General features: G+C 36.5%; 1 protein-coding gene across 1 annotated transcript; it reads right to left on the reverse strand.

Moving 5' to 3' along the window:
• Positions 1-5646: 5646 nt before the first annotated feature.
• LOC129268212 (cytosolic beta-glucosidase-like) lies at positions 5647-16526 on the reverse strand. The gene is made up of 9 exons (XM_054905790.2): positions 16267-16526; positions 14530-14749; positions 12360-12547; positions 10814-11008; positions 9690-10005; positions 9094-9244; positions 7309-7423; positions 6644-6812; positions 5647-5930 (listed from the first exon to the last, which is right to left on the reverse strand). Exons 2-9 carry the CDS (start codon positions 14735-14737, stop codon positions 5710-5712), a joined length of 1563 nt encoding a protein of 520 aa, XP_054761765.2. The 5' UTR covers positions 14738-14749; positions 16267-16526; the 3' UTR covers positions 5647-5709.
• Positions 16527-17054: the final 528 nt, after the last annotated feature.

A 17054-nucleotide genomic window follows, 5' to 3' on the forward strand; every position in this document is an offset into this window, starting at 1 on the left:
ATGAATTAAAAAACTTCAAATCTAAGACCAATTTTCCAAAGTTTCACCCAGTAAAAAAATATGTCTTTACCCCACACCCAGTTTTTTTTTTAATAATACTACGACCAGGGGCGGAAATCTCTCCCAAAAGGTAGGGGGACAAGTGTCTGGAAAATTTTACAAGCAAAAAAAAGGTTATCCCCGGAAGTAAGGTCATCTCGTCCTAAAATACATGTTTTATTTCGATTTTGAATGATGAATTTCTTACCATCATAAAAGACCAGAAATAGTAGGGGGGACATTTGATAGTGTGTCCCCCTACTATTTTGAGTAGGGGGGACACGTCCCCCTTGTCCCCCTGGGATTTCCGCCCATGACTACGACCCCTACAAAACATTGTAATAATGCATGGGTAAAGCAAACATCCTTTCTCCAGACTTGGTTATTATTTTTAAAAAAAAATTGTTTTTACAAATATTCTAAAACGAATACCCAATAATCTAATTACTGTGGAATAACATGGAGACCGATTGTCGAAGATCGACTTTCCTCCAGACACAATTATTCAAGAATAAAAATCAATAAAACCCAACCCCCAACAACGAATCTGAGAACCGACAATCCTCCAAATTAAGACCATGCATGTAGAAAAGCACATGTTTAGAGCGTTGTCTTTATTCCAGACCCAGTAATTTAAAAATGACTTTAACAATCTTAAAAACAAAAGACTTTGTCATATTCTTATTCTTGTGGAATAAGACGAGTATTATACTTAGTCTTTCGTCTAGACCCGGTTATTTTAAAGATAAACAAATATTGAAAAAAAATCACAGCTAAGACTAATCTTCAAAATTAAACCCACTTAAAATGCTTGGGCTTGGAGTGTTGTGTTTACCCCTCACGCAGTTCTCTTGAAAATACAAATTAAGCGAAACATTAATCTTAAAACTTAGACCCCAGCACCTTCCAAACTATTAAACCCTTGTGATAATGCATACTTAATTTGACCAGACCAGTTTATTAAAAAAAAGAACAAAAAAAAAAACATTTAACCCTCTTCCAGCCTAACATCCTGTAATGAATGAAGTAATTAAACATTCACTTTTTCTTCCAGGCAAAGAAATTTATAATAAAAAAACAACATCAAAACTTAGAGACCGGAGAGCATTTCATGAAAGGAGTTGTCTGACGTTTTATCCGACACTTACCATGGTAGCACTGCTTCTTAACCAATCAACATCAGGGACATTTGTCAGATATGACAACTTGTCGGACATAAATGTTGATGAAATACTCCCCCAATCATCTTATTCATGTTGAGCAGGCACAAGAATATGATTGAGTCTTAGTTATGAGGATATCATTTATCTTATTTTTGAAAATGACAAGGTCTGGAATAAAGAAAACTCTCTAAACTTTATTTATTGAAGGTTCTTAGATAGAAGGATAGTTGGGCCTTAGATTCTGTTATTCTTTTTTAATGATTTTGGTTATTTTGAAATAATTGGGTCTGGAGGAAAGACTACACCATATTTCCATGTTATTCAATGTTGATAAGATTGCGGGGTCTTTGTTTTGTTGTTGGTGTGTTTTAAATGACTTTTATAACTGGGTCTGGAGGAAAGACTAGGCTATATTTCCATGTTTTTCAACATAAAGAGGACCTTGGGGCTTTGTTTGCTTTTTTTATTATTACTAATTTATTATTATTATTCATCATTTCTTATTTGAAAGATCTGGGTCTGGAGGAAAGACTACGCTATATTTCCATGTTATTCAAGAAACAGGATCGTGGGTCTTTGTTTGGTTTTTTTATTATTACTAATATATTATTATTATTATTCATTTGTTATATGAAAGATCTGGGTCTGAATGAAAGACTACGCTATATTTCCATTATTTTTAACATTAATAAGAGAGTTGGGGGTCTTTGTTACTTTTCGACCAGTTTTAATTAACTGGGTCTGGAGAAAAGACTAAGCTCGATTCTCATTTTTATTCCACTAGAATATCATTATCGTATCTTAGTTTGGACTTATATAATAATTTTTGAAACAACCGGGTCTGGAAGAAAAACTTTGGACGTATATTATAATTTTTGAAACAACCGGGTCTGAAAAAAAGACTTTGGACACATCTTATAATTTTCTAACAACCGGGACTGGAAAAAAGACTTTGGACTTATATTATATTTTTTTAAACAACCGGGTCTGGAAAAAAGACTTTGGATTTATATTATAATTTTTTTAAACAACCGGGTCTGGAAAAAAGACTTTGGACTTATATTATAATTTTTTAATTAACCGGGTCTGGAAAAAAGACTTTGGCCGTATATTATAATTTTTGAATTAACCGGGTCTGGAAAAGAGACTTTGGACGTATATTATAATTTATAAAACAACCGGGTCTGGAAAAAAAAATTTGGATTTATATTATAATTTTTTAAACAACCGGGGTCTGAATGAAAGACTACGCTATATTTCCATTATTTTTAACATTAATAAGAGAGTTGGGGGTCTTTGTTACTTTTCGACCAGTTTTAATTAACTGGGTCTGGAGAAAAGACTAAGCTCGATTCTCATTTTTATTCCACTAGAATATCATTATCGTATCTTAGTTTGGACTTATATTACAATTTTTTAAACAACCGGGTCTGAAAAAAAGACTTTGGACGTATATTATAATTTTTGACTGATCGGGTCTGAAAAAAAAGACTTTGGACTAGCATTATAATTTTTGAATTAACCGGGTCTGGAAAAAGCCTTTGGACGTATATTATAATTTTTTAATTAACCGGGTCTGGAAAAGAGACTTTGGACATATATTATAATTTTTTAAACGACTGGGTCTGAAAAAAAGACTTTGAACTTGCATTATAATTTTTGAATTAATCGGGTCTGGAAAAAAGACTTTGGATTTATATTATAATTTTTGAAACAACCGGGGTCTGAATGAAAGACTACGCTATATTTCCATTATTTTTAACATTAATAAGAGAGTTGGGGGTCTTTGTTACTTTTCGACCAGTTTTAATTAACTGGGTCTGGAGAAAAGACTAAGCTCGATTCTCATTTTTATTCCACTAGAATATCATTATCGTATCTTAGTTTGGACGCATATTATAATTTTTGAAACAACTGGGTCTGGAAAAAAGACTTTGGACTTATATTACAATTTTTGAAACAACCGGGTCTGAAAAAAAGACTTTAGATTTGCATTATAATTTTTTAATTAATCGGGTCTGGAAAAAAGACTTTGGACGTATATTATAATTTTGAAACAACCGGGTCTGCAAAAAGACTTTAGACTTGTACTATGTTTTATTAACCGGGTCTGGAAAAAAGACTTTGCACTTTTGTGCTATATGAACGCATTACTATAGGATTTTAGTTCAGAACGGATTCGCCAAAAATCCCTTCAAATTTATTACATTCGTGGGTAAAGTCATTATTACATTTGTGGGCGATCAAAAATTATTACATTTGTGGGTAAAGTGCATTATTACATTTGTGGGTGAAATTATTACATTTGTGGGTAAAGTGTTATTACATTTGTGGGCGTTATTACATTTGTGGGTAAAGTGTTATTACATTTGTGGGCGTTATTACATTTGTGGGCGATTATTACATTTGTGGGTGTAACAGGGGGGGGGCTCCATCCTTATTGGTAAAAAAATTGTTTCAAGCGAACAAAACGTTTTCTATAAAAATATAATAATTTTATTCCAATACTCGCCCTTCTATCACCCCGAGGCCTTGGCCGAGTAGAAGTCGGTATGAAAACCACTGAGGGCCAGGAGTGATGATTTCCATTGTCATCCGAATACAGAGCAGTCCATGCATATTTGTTTTAAATACCTCATCGTTAGTCACACTACTCTGGACCCAAAGGTTTCAACTTTAGAACCACTAGTGTAACCGTTATCTAATTTGATTTTCTGAATTACTTTGTAATTTAAACGAAATGCTATCTCTTATGCTGCTTGCCAGGACATCTCATCCACCAATTCCAGCGCAATGTTGGCTGCGCGTACATGACCAAGCAGCAGTAGCGCAGCCAGTCAGCTCTAGCTAGCCAGATGCGCGCGTAGCAACACAACTTGTGGCTCCGCCCTCAGGGGTTGCCAGTAGTATCAGAGGTTTGATAGAAGAAATGTACAGTAAGTCAAACCCTTGAGATGATGATAGGCGGAATAGTACGTGTCACATGATGCAGTTTTGACCAATCAGAGACAACAATCTTAGTATGAGGTATTAAAAATATCTCATGTTGACTGTAACACATTGACTCTTTAGGCCTACATGAAAAAAAAATTATCCGCCATTTTTCTCTGCAGTTTTGGTGCTAATCTTGATCATGTCCAGTACATACCGTACTATTGAAGAAAAATGTCTCAAATAAAAGGCTTGCAAAATAGAAATACAGCAAACTAAACCTTTATTGTTTGTTATTTTTGATTTATAAGTTTATTTATACTTTCATTTCCATAATTTCATTCAAAGTAAACTAAAAAAAAATCAATTTATTCTCCAGATAAAAAAAAAGGAGAAGAAAAAAATTGACAAGAGAGGATTGAGAATGAGAAAAAAACTAGTATTGACATTGATAAGAGACGTTTGGGGTGTGAACTATAAATACCCCTTTGGGGGAATTCGTCTTTATGTTTTCTTGCGCCCCCCCCCCCGGCTTAGATATATACCCTGTAGGCATAGTATCGCCCCTGGTTGAACTAGATAAGAAGAGAGTTCACTCTAAGTGGTTTCAAAGTTCAAAGGAAACACATTCGATTTAAGAAAGTTCATACCATGTTCATTTTCCATTCCCAACGTATTTAAAAATGCATTATAATTATTCAAATATATAATCTAAATTTAAATTTATGTCATCGGTATTGGTCACCGTGAACTAATGTCCCTCATAATACTGCGCACATGTTCCGAAATATACATGTCTATCAATTCAAACAAATAAAAAAATAGTCGATCATTAAATTCATAACCTTGTAAAAATATTGTTTGGACCGCATCCGGTAGATATAGTAATTTTGGAAAGCGTTAATTGGGAATATAATAAAGAAATAAATGCGATGATGCTCAAATATGTCACTGCATCCTACGCCCGAAGGATAAGTACGTACACGATGCATTAAACGATTTGGTTCTCCATCGATCGCAGTTTTTGTGATGATCTAATCAAGGACGATAATGTTATATGAATATGAACATGAAGATAAAGTCCGATTGGGCCTTCTTATCATAGAGGGAATTGCTATAGTGGTTTCGCATTGTTTATGGACTTACCATGCTATACATTACTGTGAAGCTTCGGAATTATAGCGACTCAATTTCTCAGAAAATATGAAAAGATATAGCTGTCATACCCAAGCACACAAGGGCTCCGTAACACAAAGGTTTGCAATCAATCGCTAAATAACAATGACCAATCAAGATCATCGTTGCATGCGCACTCTGTTTGAAATACTGACTGGGAGCCAATGAGTGCGGTTCTTTCATATTTGCAAACCATCGCAAACCTGTTACGGAGCCCAGATTTGACAACAAAAGAAAAGGTGCGCAACAAGACTTGCGTCCAGAATAAAAAGTTGCTAACGTAACGGCTCTAGTCTGTAGGAAATTCTCCCAATCAAAAGCAATCCAAACTCACGAATTCCAAATACTATTATTTATTACTTATTTCATAAATATCATAACAATTTAAAGAAACATTTGTTTATAGTTCAACCTTTCCCTCTTCGTTAGGCGGGAATCCATTATCTTTCACGATTTGGGTGAAGACTTGCGCCGAGTTTTTGGCGCGACGGGTACGCGCAGGGTCGTTGAAATCCACGTGGTACAAGCCGAAGCGTTCGCTGAATCCCGACGCCCATTCAAAGTTGTCTAGTAAAGTCCAAGCGAAATAACCCTGCAGGTTGACGCCATCAATTTGCGATGCTGAAAGGTAAATCATTTGAGATTGAGATTAATATTAATATTACAATACTATGATTTGCGACACATGTTGTTCGCTTCGGTCCACTGCTGTAAAAGCATCAAGAGATAATTTATAATTGTTATTTTTATTGATCGTTATAAATAATAAGTTAGAATAAATGGGTATAGAGGTTAGGTTTGTATTGTATTGAATCTTTATGTGATTGAACCTGTACGTAGTCTGTAATTAAAAATACTGTCAACCTCACTCTGATTTCTACCTCTTCCGTTTCTTCCTTCCTTTTTTTTTTTCTTCTTTTTTCCCCTTTTTTTTGTAAGCGTGTATGATATTAAACATTTATTTTCTTTCTTTTTACATTTAAGGGGGCGGGGGTCTCACTTTACAAGCTTTGCTTTACGTGGACCCACCACTCAGTTTCAAGTCAATGAGCCCAATTGTATGCTGCTTTTTAAATGACAATCCGTTATTTTTTTATCTGATTTATATTGTTTATTATTTATTTATTCACGTTTTCTTTATAAAAAGCATGGTGGCCCCATTGAAACCAGAGGCCTGCTTCACAAGGGAGCCCTGCTATCATTCACATTTCGAACATTAATACAATCACAATTATAACATACACAAAAAATACACAACTGATTAAAAAAATATAATGGATTTGTATTATGTTTGAATGGAAATCAAATAAAAAAATGAATTGTATTTTATTTACCTTTGAGAGCTTCATTTACATACGATCGGTAGTACTTTGTTCGAAGATCGTCCTCCAAATCCATAGGACCGTCTGGTAGAGATACACCGTTCTCTGTGACGTAAATGGGTACGTCACCATAGGTATTCTTGATCCAGTTTAGCAGACGACGGAAGCCCCATGGAACAACCTGAGTCATTTTTTAATGTACAAATTGGAGAAAATATTTGAGAATTGGATAAACATTGCCATCACTTTTATATTTACTGTGATTTATCTATTGCTCTTTGGTGACTTATCAGGTTTCATACAAAAACAAAGATGCCATGAAATTTCTCAATTGCTAGTTTCCATGGAGACCATAGTTATATAAGGAGACCCATTTTTAATAATAATCTGCCTTGCCAGACAATATTAATAACAGTTCTTAAAGTTTAAATTGTTACCATTAAGTTGATGTTTTACAATTCTAAATAGTCACAATCAACTTGTTTTACCATGGAGGTAGATGGTTTACGGAGCTCTTACCTCTAAATATAATGGTGCATACTTCTCCATGCATGGTGCAAAGTTACACACCAAAACAGCACCCCCTGATTCATTATCGTGTAATGCGGTAGAACATTAATTTCTAGTATCTTCTTAGCATGCTTAATGGGCTGATATATTGATTCAAACCCAATTACCTTTAACCATTCTGATGCAGCCTGTGGCCAGGCCGGATCAGAACTGAATTCGGCCTGGAAATCATCGTATACCGTAGGGACCGGGTTGAACTCGGGTTTCTTGTAGGCGACAAACCTTGGAAGAGTAAGACATTCAAAATTCAAAATGTTCTAGAAAACTTCCAGTAAAACGACATTGGCTGATAAATCGGTATTATCATCATATTCATTAAATTCAAAATGTCAAATCCTACTCAAGGCGTTAATTTCTTTCAGCAAGGAATTTATCCATATTTTCCTGCAATCAACCCAGGTGAGGTAAATGATTGCTGAGCTAGCAGAAAGTTATCACTGAAATGCGGAGCGTACTACATGTATTCCTGCCCCGATAACATGGTTAAGGCCATGGAAAGTTTGGTGGAAATTTTATTGCAGAAGTCTTTATCATACGTGTTAATAAGTGCTATACAGTGCGTATCAAAAAAAAGTTTACACTTAGAAAAAATCCTGTAAAATTATATATTTGTAATATCCTGAAGATTTTTCCACATTTTAACATTGGTACAGATCCATTTAAGCAAATGACGATATAACTGTCGAAAAACATTTCCGCTTGAGTGAGCACCACTTACTTTTGAAAAGTTAGTGAAAAATGATTTGCGCAGAACTTGGAAATAGTTATGCGAATAAAAGTAGATCTTAATCATGAAGAACACGTGGAATTTAGCAAGTAAAATTGATTTGATGATATCTTTTACCTTTTTTAACTTGTTTCCTTGCCCAAAACACTTAGGAGAGTGCATTGCGCTCCACCCCACTCCCCCACACACCGAGACCATCGTGACGATATTTGCTTTACACTGAGCTGTGATTTACATGAAATGGCTTAGGCTTCATTTTCATTTTATTAATCATTGTCAAGCTTGGGAAAAGTGTGGAGAAACAAGTATCAAATGAAAAATGAAATGTAAACCCACTTTAAATGATACAAACTTAGTGAAAAATGCTGGAGATGTCTGATATAAACTTTTGTTCAGATTTAGTTACGTCCTCAGATCCAGCTGGCACAAAAAAGGGTAAAGGTTGTGCTTACTAAGTGTTGAAATTTCAATTTGGGTGGCAAAATTGTTACAAAATGCTTGAATGTATCCGTTTTATTTCAATCGACTAAAAGTGCAAGGGAAATGTATGAGAAATGTTTCGCAGGGTAAGTTTGATTTCGCCCTTTCCCCTTTACACAGCGTGAAAACGAGCATTTCTGCGCAAACAGATTTCTGCGAGCGCTACATAAATGGACAGTGCTCACTCAAGTGTAACATTCTGTCAAAACTTTTACTTTCATTACATAGATGAGACCCAAACCCAAGATTATATGTGAAAAAAATTCCCACATGTAGTATATTTTTCAATTCCCAGGGCCTTTTCAAAGTGTAAACTTTTTTTTGATACGCACTGTATAAGCAACTACTAATAACAATAATAATAGCAACAATTAATTAGAATTGTACCGCGCCAGATCCACTCTCAAGAGTGCTCAAGGCGCCTTTCAAGAAATGTTAGACGAAGTTAAGAAGAATTGAACATAAATTCTTTAGGTGTTTTTTTTTTAAGTTTCAGAAATCTTTAAATGTCTCCAGGAAGGCTTTTCCTTAACTTAGAGGACGAGAGGACAAATTAATGGCCTCCCCAGGTTTTGGAAACTTTGGAGGTCACAAGAGAACTGGAAGTGGAGGAATATATATCTTGAAAAGGTGTATGGAATCAGGTACTATAGAAGAAACAATATATACAACTGCCTGGTCCTACCTTGTTGAGTAGTGGTTTAGTCCAAAGAAATCGGCAGTGCCTTTGATTAGCTGTTGTTCTTCAGGAGTGAATAAGGGCACACGAGACACTGTCAGACCCTGAGCACGACTCATATTACCCACTACATCCTTAACGAGCTGCGGATAATCTCCTAAAACAAAATTGAAATTGAGTTCTCATTTCATTTTTCATATTTCAATCATGGAATTACAAACTGAATTGAATTACGCGTTCAAAAAAAACTCAGCTGGAAAGATTATTTGAATTAATAAATGACTAAACGAATTTCCGATTCGATTTGAATTCAAAATTACTCTCATTCTGATTTTGAAAGAAATATCAAAGTCATGGTAACTATATAACATTATAAAATCATTCGTCTATATTTAATGTCTATTCATTCACATTCGTATTTTATTTTCTCATTTACTTTATTTAGATTTTCCCATTTAATACTGACTTCTTTATTTCTTTTTTTTCTTTCTTTCTTTCTTTCTTTCTTTCTTTCTTTCTTTCTTTCTTTCTTTCTTTCTTTCTTTCTTTCTTTCTTTCTTTCTTTGTGTCTTTCTTTCTTTCTTTTATATTAGGCTACTAACCGTTTCCGAAAATTGGGTTTGCCATGGAGCCGAGCTCAAACAACCTCATCCTATCCGCTGCCTCGACGTCTGCCTGGTTCTCCGGATCGGCGGGCTCAGACCAGAACGAGTTGAACACTATGGATATTTTCCCGCCCTGCGCTGCGCGGTACTTTTGGTCGTACGTGTGCCAAGCACGCGCATGCGCCTTCAGCATAGTATGCACGACGCGGTAGGTGCCGTAACCTGGACGCGTCTTGCCCGGTGCGAAGATTCCCGCCTCGTACCCTTGAATGGCGATCACCTTAGGCTCATTGATTGTAAACCAGAGTTTTACCTATTTAAGAGAGAGAGAGAGGGGGGGGGGGGGAAACAAAGAAGAAAAAATATAAGTAAAGAAGTAGATGAATTAAATATACAGATAGATACATACATACATGTAGATGGATATAAATAAGTAAATAAATACAAGTTAGGGGCAATGAAATAAATCCAACGTCAAACAGTTACTGTATTTCCTAATTAGGGTATGTACTTCCAAAACTTACAGCGGTAAAAATTCACATTAATGCTTTATATTATGCCATCGTGCAATTTCGTTAACATAATTCAATGATCGGATACATATTTTTCATCATCGTGTCTTCAGCTCGCCAGGAGGGGGGGGGGCATCACTGAAAAAGTCACCTAGGATAATGCAAAATTAATCAAATGTTTTGAGGGACCAACAAAATGGTGTCTGGAGCACAATTTCTTTACATCTTGCGAGCGAGTAAAATTTTGACCCTCTTGATACGAAAATCTAATGTTTTGATAGATTTTTGATTTATTTAAGAAAATAATATCATATTTGAGATTTTGTCATTTCCGTTTATTTCCTATTCTATTTTATTTCTTGGTGGTAGGAATTTTTTTTGGGGGGGTTATGGTCCAAACCATTACCCCTCATCATTACGCCAGTGGAGACAGAAAAAAGTTCCTTTTCACAATCATAAAATTTACATTTAGGCCTATCACTTGCGACGCCGCCACAATATCAGACCTTTGTCGTAGATGGCGTAGTTGCTGATGCAATTTGACGAAGTGTGGTTTGTGAAGAGAAAAATGAGAAAATTTATTTCACGAAAACAACATTTCCCTCATACCTTTTCACCGAATTCATTGAAGCAAAAGTCTGCATAAGCCTGAAAGTAAAGGACCATCATCTCATTCTCCCACCCACCGAGCTCCTCTAGCATCTGAGGAAGGTCGAAATGATAAAGGGTAACGGCGGGCTGGATACCAGCTTCAAGGAGGGCATCGATCAAGCGGTGGTAGTACTGCACCCCTGCGGGATTCACCTGGATGAAAAGAAAGTATGAATCATCAATCCTTTATTGATATTTTGTCTGATGTAATGGTATTATATAGGGTGTCCGATGGGTAATCATATCTTGCTAATCGTGTTGCCCCCGGTCATTGGCGGCGGAAGCCAAACAATTTAGGGGGGTCCACCTGAAGTTTTTTGGATGGACACAGGTAAAAAAAAAATTGGACAAGAAAAAAAAAGGTTATCACCCATAATTTTAGGGGGGCCACAAAAATTTTAGGAGGGGTGGAGGTTATCAACAGAAAATAAAATTGGGGGGACAGGACCCCCCCCCCCCCCCCCCCCTCGAAAGAAATTTTAAAAACTTTGTTTTATTTGCAAAGATGTCACAAAAACTCACTAAAAGTAAGCACGCAATCCTTTAATTTCACGATAGAAATGCCCATCACAAGCTCGGTCGCTTTGCTCCCTTATTTTTGACATTTTTTTTCCAAATTGCTTATGTGTCTTGCACCCGTCCCTCGGAAACAATTCTGCGGAGGGCCGTAATCGGAGGGTAATTAAATCCTGCTAATCGTTTGACCTGAGGGGGGGGGGGGGGGTTCGTGCATCTACAATGTACGATTTTCTTTTGGATTAACGATCATCGTATAACAACTTCGATTTTGTTTAAGCGGTTTCCCCTTCAAAATCGTAAGATCGTATAGTCTTTAATCAACCGCATCGACGGGAAATCGCAATATCAGCAGAGATATTTTGGTCAAAATGGTAACTATTTTAGCCAAAAGAACAGATTAAATGGGCTACAGTTATGCGTATATAGTGGCAACCAACTTGGAACCAAATATAACCCCCCCCCCCCATCTATCTCTCTCTTTACCATGAAATCTTTAAAGTTAGGAATGGAAGAAGTGACGAGCCCGGGGGGCAGTCAAACATATTGCTGTACGCATGTGTCACCAAAAAAAAACCGCGTTTAAAGGGGTGTTTTTTCAGTTTTGGACGAGGGCCGCGCGTGCACTCGTTATATGGTATGAAAAAAAAAAGGGCTATTTTCAAGAAAAATTGTGGTTTTGAAAGACTGGTCATGGTCAATCGCGGGGTCAAACGTAATTAGGATTGTTACAAAGCTTTTTTTTAAGACTAGCCAAACGTGTTTAGGGTATGTTTTTCCCCAAGCTTTTTCCCCGGGGTCATATTCTGGCGACAACTAGTTTAGGGGCCAAAATGTGTAAGTAAAGCCCGCGAAAAACTTGTTTAGGGGTTATTTTGCACACAGAGAAAAATCTCGTTTAGGAGGTGTTTGGAAATAATTTGGCCACTCATGTGTACAGCAATACATTTGACTGCCCCCCCCCCCCGGGGGATGACGAGACAATTACCTGATGGGTAAAACCGGTCGGGAATATTCTCGACCACGAAAGGGAGAACCGGTAGTGGGTCAGACCGAGCTCCTTCACCATCTCGACGTCGCGTTCTAGATTGTGATAGCTGTCGCAGGCGACGTCGCCATTTTGATTGCCGTAGGTCTTCCCCGGGATGTGAGTGAAGGCGTCCCAGACGTTTGGCCCTGGGTAAAAGATAGAACTTTGTAAAATGGGTACGCTAATACACGGAGCACCGCTTGTGGCGGCTGCCCCTACATTTTGCAACTATAGTCGGGAAGAAGAGGTGGGAAAAATTGAGAGAAAGCTATATAGCGTATACGGAAAGCAGGGTGCTACATAAGCACTTGCCCGATTGCCCGGGGCAAGTAAAAGTTAAAGTCGGGCAAGGGTTTTGAAGAAAAGACCAAAACTACTTGCCCGAATTGGGCAAGCAAAATTCTCACAGTAGAATTAACCAAAATTAGGGTCGATATGATATAATGACCCTAAATTTGGTCATGGCGGGCAAGATAAAATCACTTTGGAAAAAAGAATGCAAGAACAAGGTACATCAGTTCATGTCACAAGAGAGAAAAAAAAGTCAATGGTTTATAATACCGCAATATTTTCTTTTGAAGAGGTAAAACTTTGTTTTCAAGGATTTTTTCGGGCAAGCGAAACTGATTTTCAGGCAAATATATTTAAAAAGTTACTAGCCCGACAGGGCAAGTGATTCTAAAGAATTATGTAGCACCCTGCGGAAAGGAACTCAAGAAAAAAAAAATAGAGAGAGTATAGATAGGAATGAACGGTCTGGGCGGTGTAGATAAACCATGTTCAAACATTACTTCATAATTTGGCCGCCTTAATTGCCTTAGCAACCCCTTCACTCTCTGTCCCGTGCCATCCCTGCACCTGTGACAAAATATGACGCCACTGATAGCTTGGGGCCTTACATCAAATTCTAGAAAATTGATTTATAAGCATTCATTAAGAATAAAACAAAAATAGGTCACCCTATCGGGGTGGATACAGGGGCGATCGACCTTCCCCTATGATTTTTCCAGGAGTCAAAAAAGGAGGAGGAGGAGAAAAATAGCAATATATAGACGCATGGAAAGCGTTTTTTTTTTTTTTTTTTTTTTACAAATTATGACCATCTCAAGAATGATTACTAATTTCAAAGTAGAAGCAGTAGCAAATCTCGAAACGGATCCATGCGTATAAACTAGAAAGGAAATTAATAATACCAAATGATCAGACTTCTATTTTAAAAGAATTTTGATATTTTTGTACTCTTGCCGTTGGTATGTAGAACGGATAGTTAATTCCGTTTGATTATAATGTTTTTCTATCACCATGCAAATATACCCTTTTTTAACTGTTTGATCTTTAACAATGGAAATGATATTTTTAGAATGTTTTATTGCATATTTAAAAAACATTTTATTCATTCTTTTTTATTAATGTCATGTGTACTGTTATATCTTTTTTAATTGTCTATTCAATAAAGAGAATCATGTGGAAAGGACACTGGTCTAAGTCCTAGCGGTGAACCTACTGTTCATGTTCAGGGGGGTGATCTATTGTTTCACCCCCCCCCCCCCCCACTTGAATAGTATGACGTCACGGTTTTACGCCAGTGAGAAAGGCTATTTAAAAAAAAAATTGTGCCCCTTCAATTTCTTTGATGTTCATCAGAATAAACTTCATAAGCTGTGAGCATCGGAATCGGTAGACTATTTTTAAATAAAAATAAACTTTATAGGACGGCCCGTTTCGTGGAGATCTACGATCATGGTAACTAACATGGAAACCATGAATTTGATTGGCTGCCGAGTTACAATATTGGGATAGGCCACGGCGAAGTCACTATAAGTTATTTGAAAGAATTTAATGAATTAATGAATGATTGAATGAATGAATGAATAAAAGAACATGTTTCCAACGATAAAAGCATTAATACATTTTTAAGGATTTGAACAAAACAATGTAGCAACTCAAAAAGTACAGCTTAAGATGAGTGCACCATGAGAAAGACAATAAATACATAATACATGAAAAAAAAACACTTATCTAAACAGAGTACATTACAAAACAATTATGGGACCCCCCCCAAAAAAAAAGCCCCTGCTTTTAGAACGTTTCATTTCCATTTTCACCCTTATTTCACACTTTTTTGTACCTTTTCCGTCTTCACTCCATGCCCCTTCGATCTGATAAGCTGCAGTAGCGGCACCCCAGAGGAATCCCTCGGGAAAGGTCCCCCGGAGGAAGGTGTCGCGTTCGGGGTCGTTGAAGATATCCTCAAAGACAAACTCCGACGTCGACGAGGAGATCAACGTCTGAAATACGACCACGGCCGTGGCGATGAGCAGGCCAAGACGTGACATCGTTCTGGTTTACTTTGGTTGATACGGAGATAATATAAACATGTTTGTTTAAACAAATAATGATAATTCTAGTAATTCAAGAAATGCAATGATCAGCAGTCGCGTATTAGGGGCCAAATATCGAGCGACTTATTATTTTTTTTTTTTTTAGCTAGCAAGCAAGAATTTCGATCCTCTTGACATATACATGTACGATATAGGAAACGCTTTATATTTTGAGTTAGATTTAGACAATATATTTAAAATATCATATTCAACCCTTTTCCTTTCCTTTTCTTTATGTCATTTTTTTTTCTTTTGGTGGAGGCCATGACCCCCCCCCCCCCCCCCATTTATTCGCCAGTGATGATTCAATAACAATGACAAGACCCTGGAAGGGATATATATATATATATATATAGATAGAGAGAGAGAGAGAGAGAGAAACAAGGTTGAAACTTTTTAATCCAACAAAATTTATTGAAGTAATATATATATATATATATATATATATTACTTAATAAGTAATGATACATAATATAATACTCTTGCTTACTTAATCATGCTTTAATCCAACAAAATTTATTGACGTAATATTTATATATAATATATATTACTTTATCTTAGCCAAGGCAAAGTTTTTAGGTCTGATCTTGTTTTCCCCTACTTCCGTGAGTATTGACCCTGAATAACGCCCCTCCCCTCTCACTCCCCTCTTGTGTTCAATCCTTAACGTCATTTACTCATCAAAATGTAATTATATTTTTTTTAATTCAGCTGCTCAGGCAGGCAGGCAAACTCTTAAGTTGATTGATTTATCTACTAACAGTACATACGAAGTCTATAAGTGCAATTCGACTTCAGAGCTCTGTAACTTGTGACCACTATAACTTGGAGGTGTGGCTTCCGAAGAACAGCAAGAGCACTTTCATTGGGTTATACGTTGAACCAGGTGTGGTACTAATGCATACATTATATTTTGTTAGGTATACTTGAAGCCCCCCCCCCCCCCTTAGAAATCCCCATTAAAAACACATCCAAACCAAATTGGTCAATAGAGTACCGAAGTGATGACGTCACAAAAAAACAGCAATTTTTTAAGCATTTTCAGCGTTTTTGATACCATATATTGGTAGAGTATGATGAAAATCCCCACTACCAAATTTTTGTGGTAATCGGTCCATGGGGCGACCTCATGAATACATAATTAGCCCCATTGAAGTCAGTGTATTATATATGTATTCATGAGGTCATATTTGGGGGCCCCATGGACCGATTACCACCAAATTTTGGTAGTGGGGGTTTTTCATCATGCTCTACCAAAACATGGTATAAAGAACAATGATATGCAAAAAGTGAAAATTGATGACGTTACACTTCGGTACTAACATTATTCATAACTTCATTGATGTCTAAATCAGACCAAAATTCTCATGTACTATCAATGAAGGCTCAATAAAACAAACCCAGTCGGAACTTATTTCTAAAAAAATAATATTTAAATGTAGTGGAAAAACAAAAAGAAATAAAACAAAACGTGAAATACTTACCTTTTGCGTACAACTACAACGTGACTGAATCAGGTCCTCCAAAACAGCATGGGGCGAATTTCCAGGGACCAATCGGCCGACACCAATATATCTATTTTCTGAAAATGCTTTTCATGAAGTATAAATGCAGGCACAGTAACCAGATTTGTTTGCTTTACATACTTTGTTATCCTTCAATGCATTTTGTTAGGAAGATCCAGGCCCTGTATCACGAAGTACATTATCAATCGTAGAACTGCTTTTTAAAGTTTGATTACATTGACCACAACATACAATTCATCGTAAACATCAAGCGTGCTATCAATCGCTACACTTCGTGTCAGCGGCCCCTAAGATGAGGATAAGGGTGATAGCACAAAACAAGCAGACCTTTGATCTTTGCAATGTCTGCATAAAGTATATCGCTTGTATTTCGGCAGGATATAATGTTTATTTTGTAATCTTTGTGATTAATAAGACAACAAGGGGTTCATTGAAATGCAAATGTGATTTTCATTAATATCTTATTCGACTTTATCTCTTCGTGAATTAAGTGATGAATAAGCGTTAACAGTGACCGGCTAGTGAATGTGAGTTTTCGACATTCTCTTTTATTTCTATAATTAAGTGATTTATTGGTTTCATGATCAGCATAATAACAAGCAAATAAACACAATCAATAGCATTACAACATTCTTTATATATAATTCCTTTTTTTTTTAATTATAATTGACTAGAGTCCTTGTTTTCAAGTCCGGGGGGAGGGGGGTACTTAGAATTGGTTTGGACGGGGCTGTGCGGCTGAAGGT

The sequence above is a fragment of the Lytechinus pictus genome, chromosome 9, assembly GCF_037042905.1.
Source record: "Lytechinus pictus isolate F3 Inbred chromosome 9, Lp3.0, whole genome shotgun sequence".
Lineage (NCBI taxonomy): Eukaryota > Metazoa > Echinodermata > Echinoidea > Temnopleuroida > Toxopneustidae > Lytechinus > Lytechinus pictus.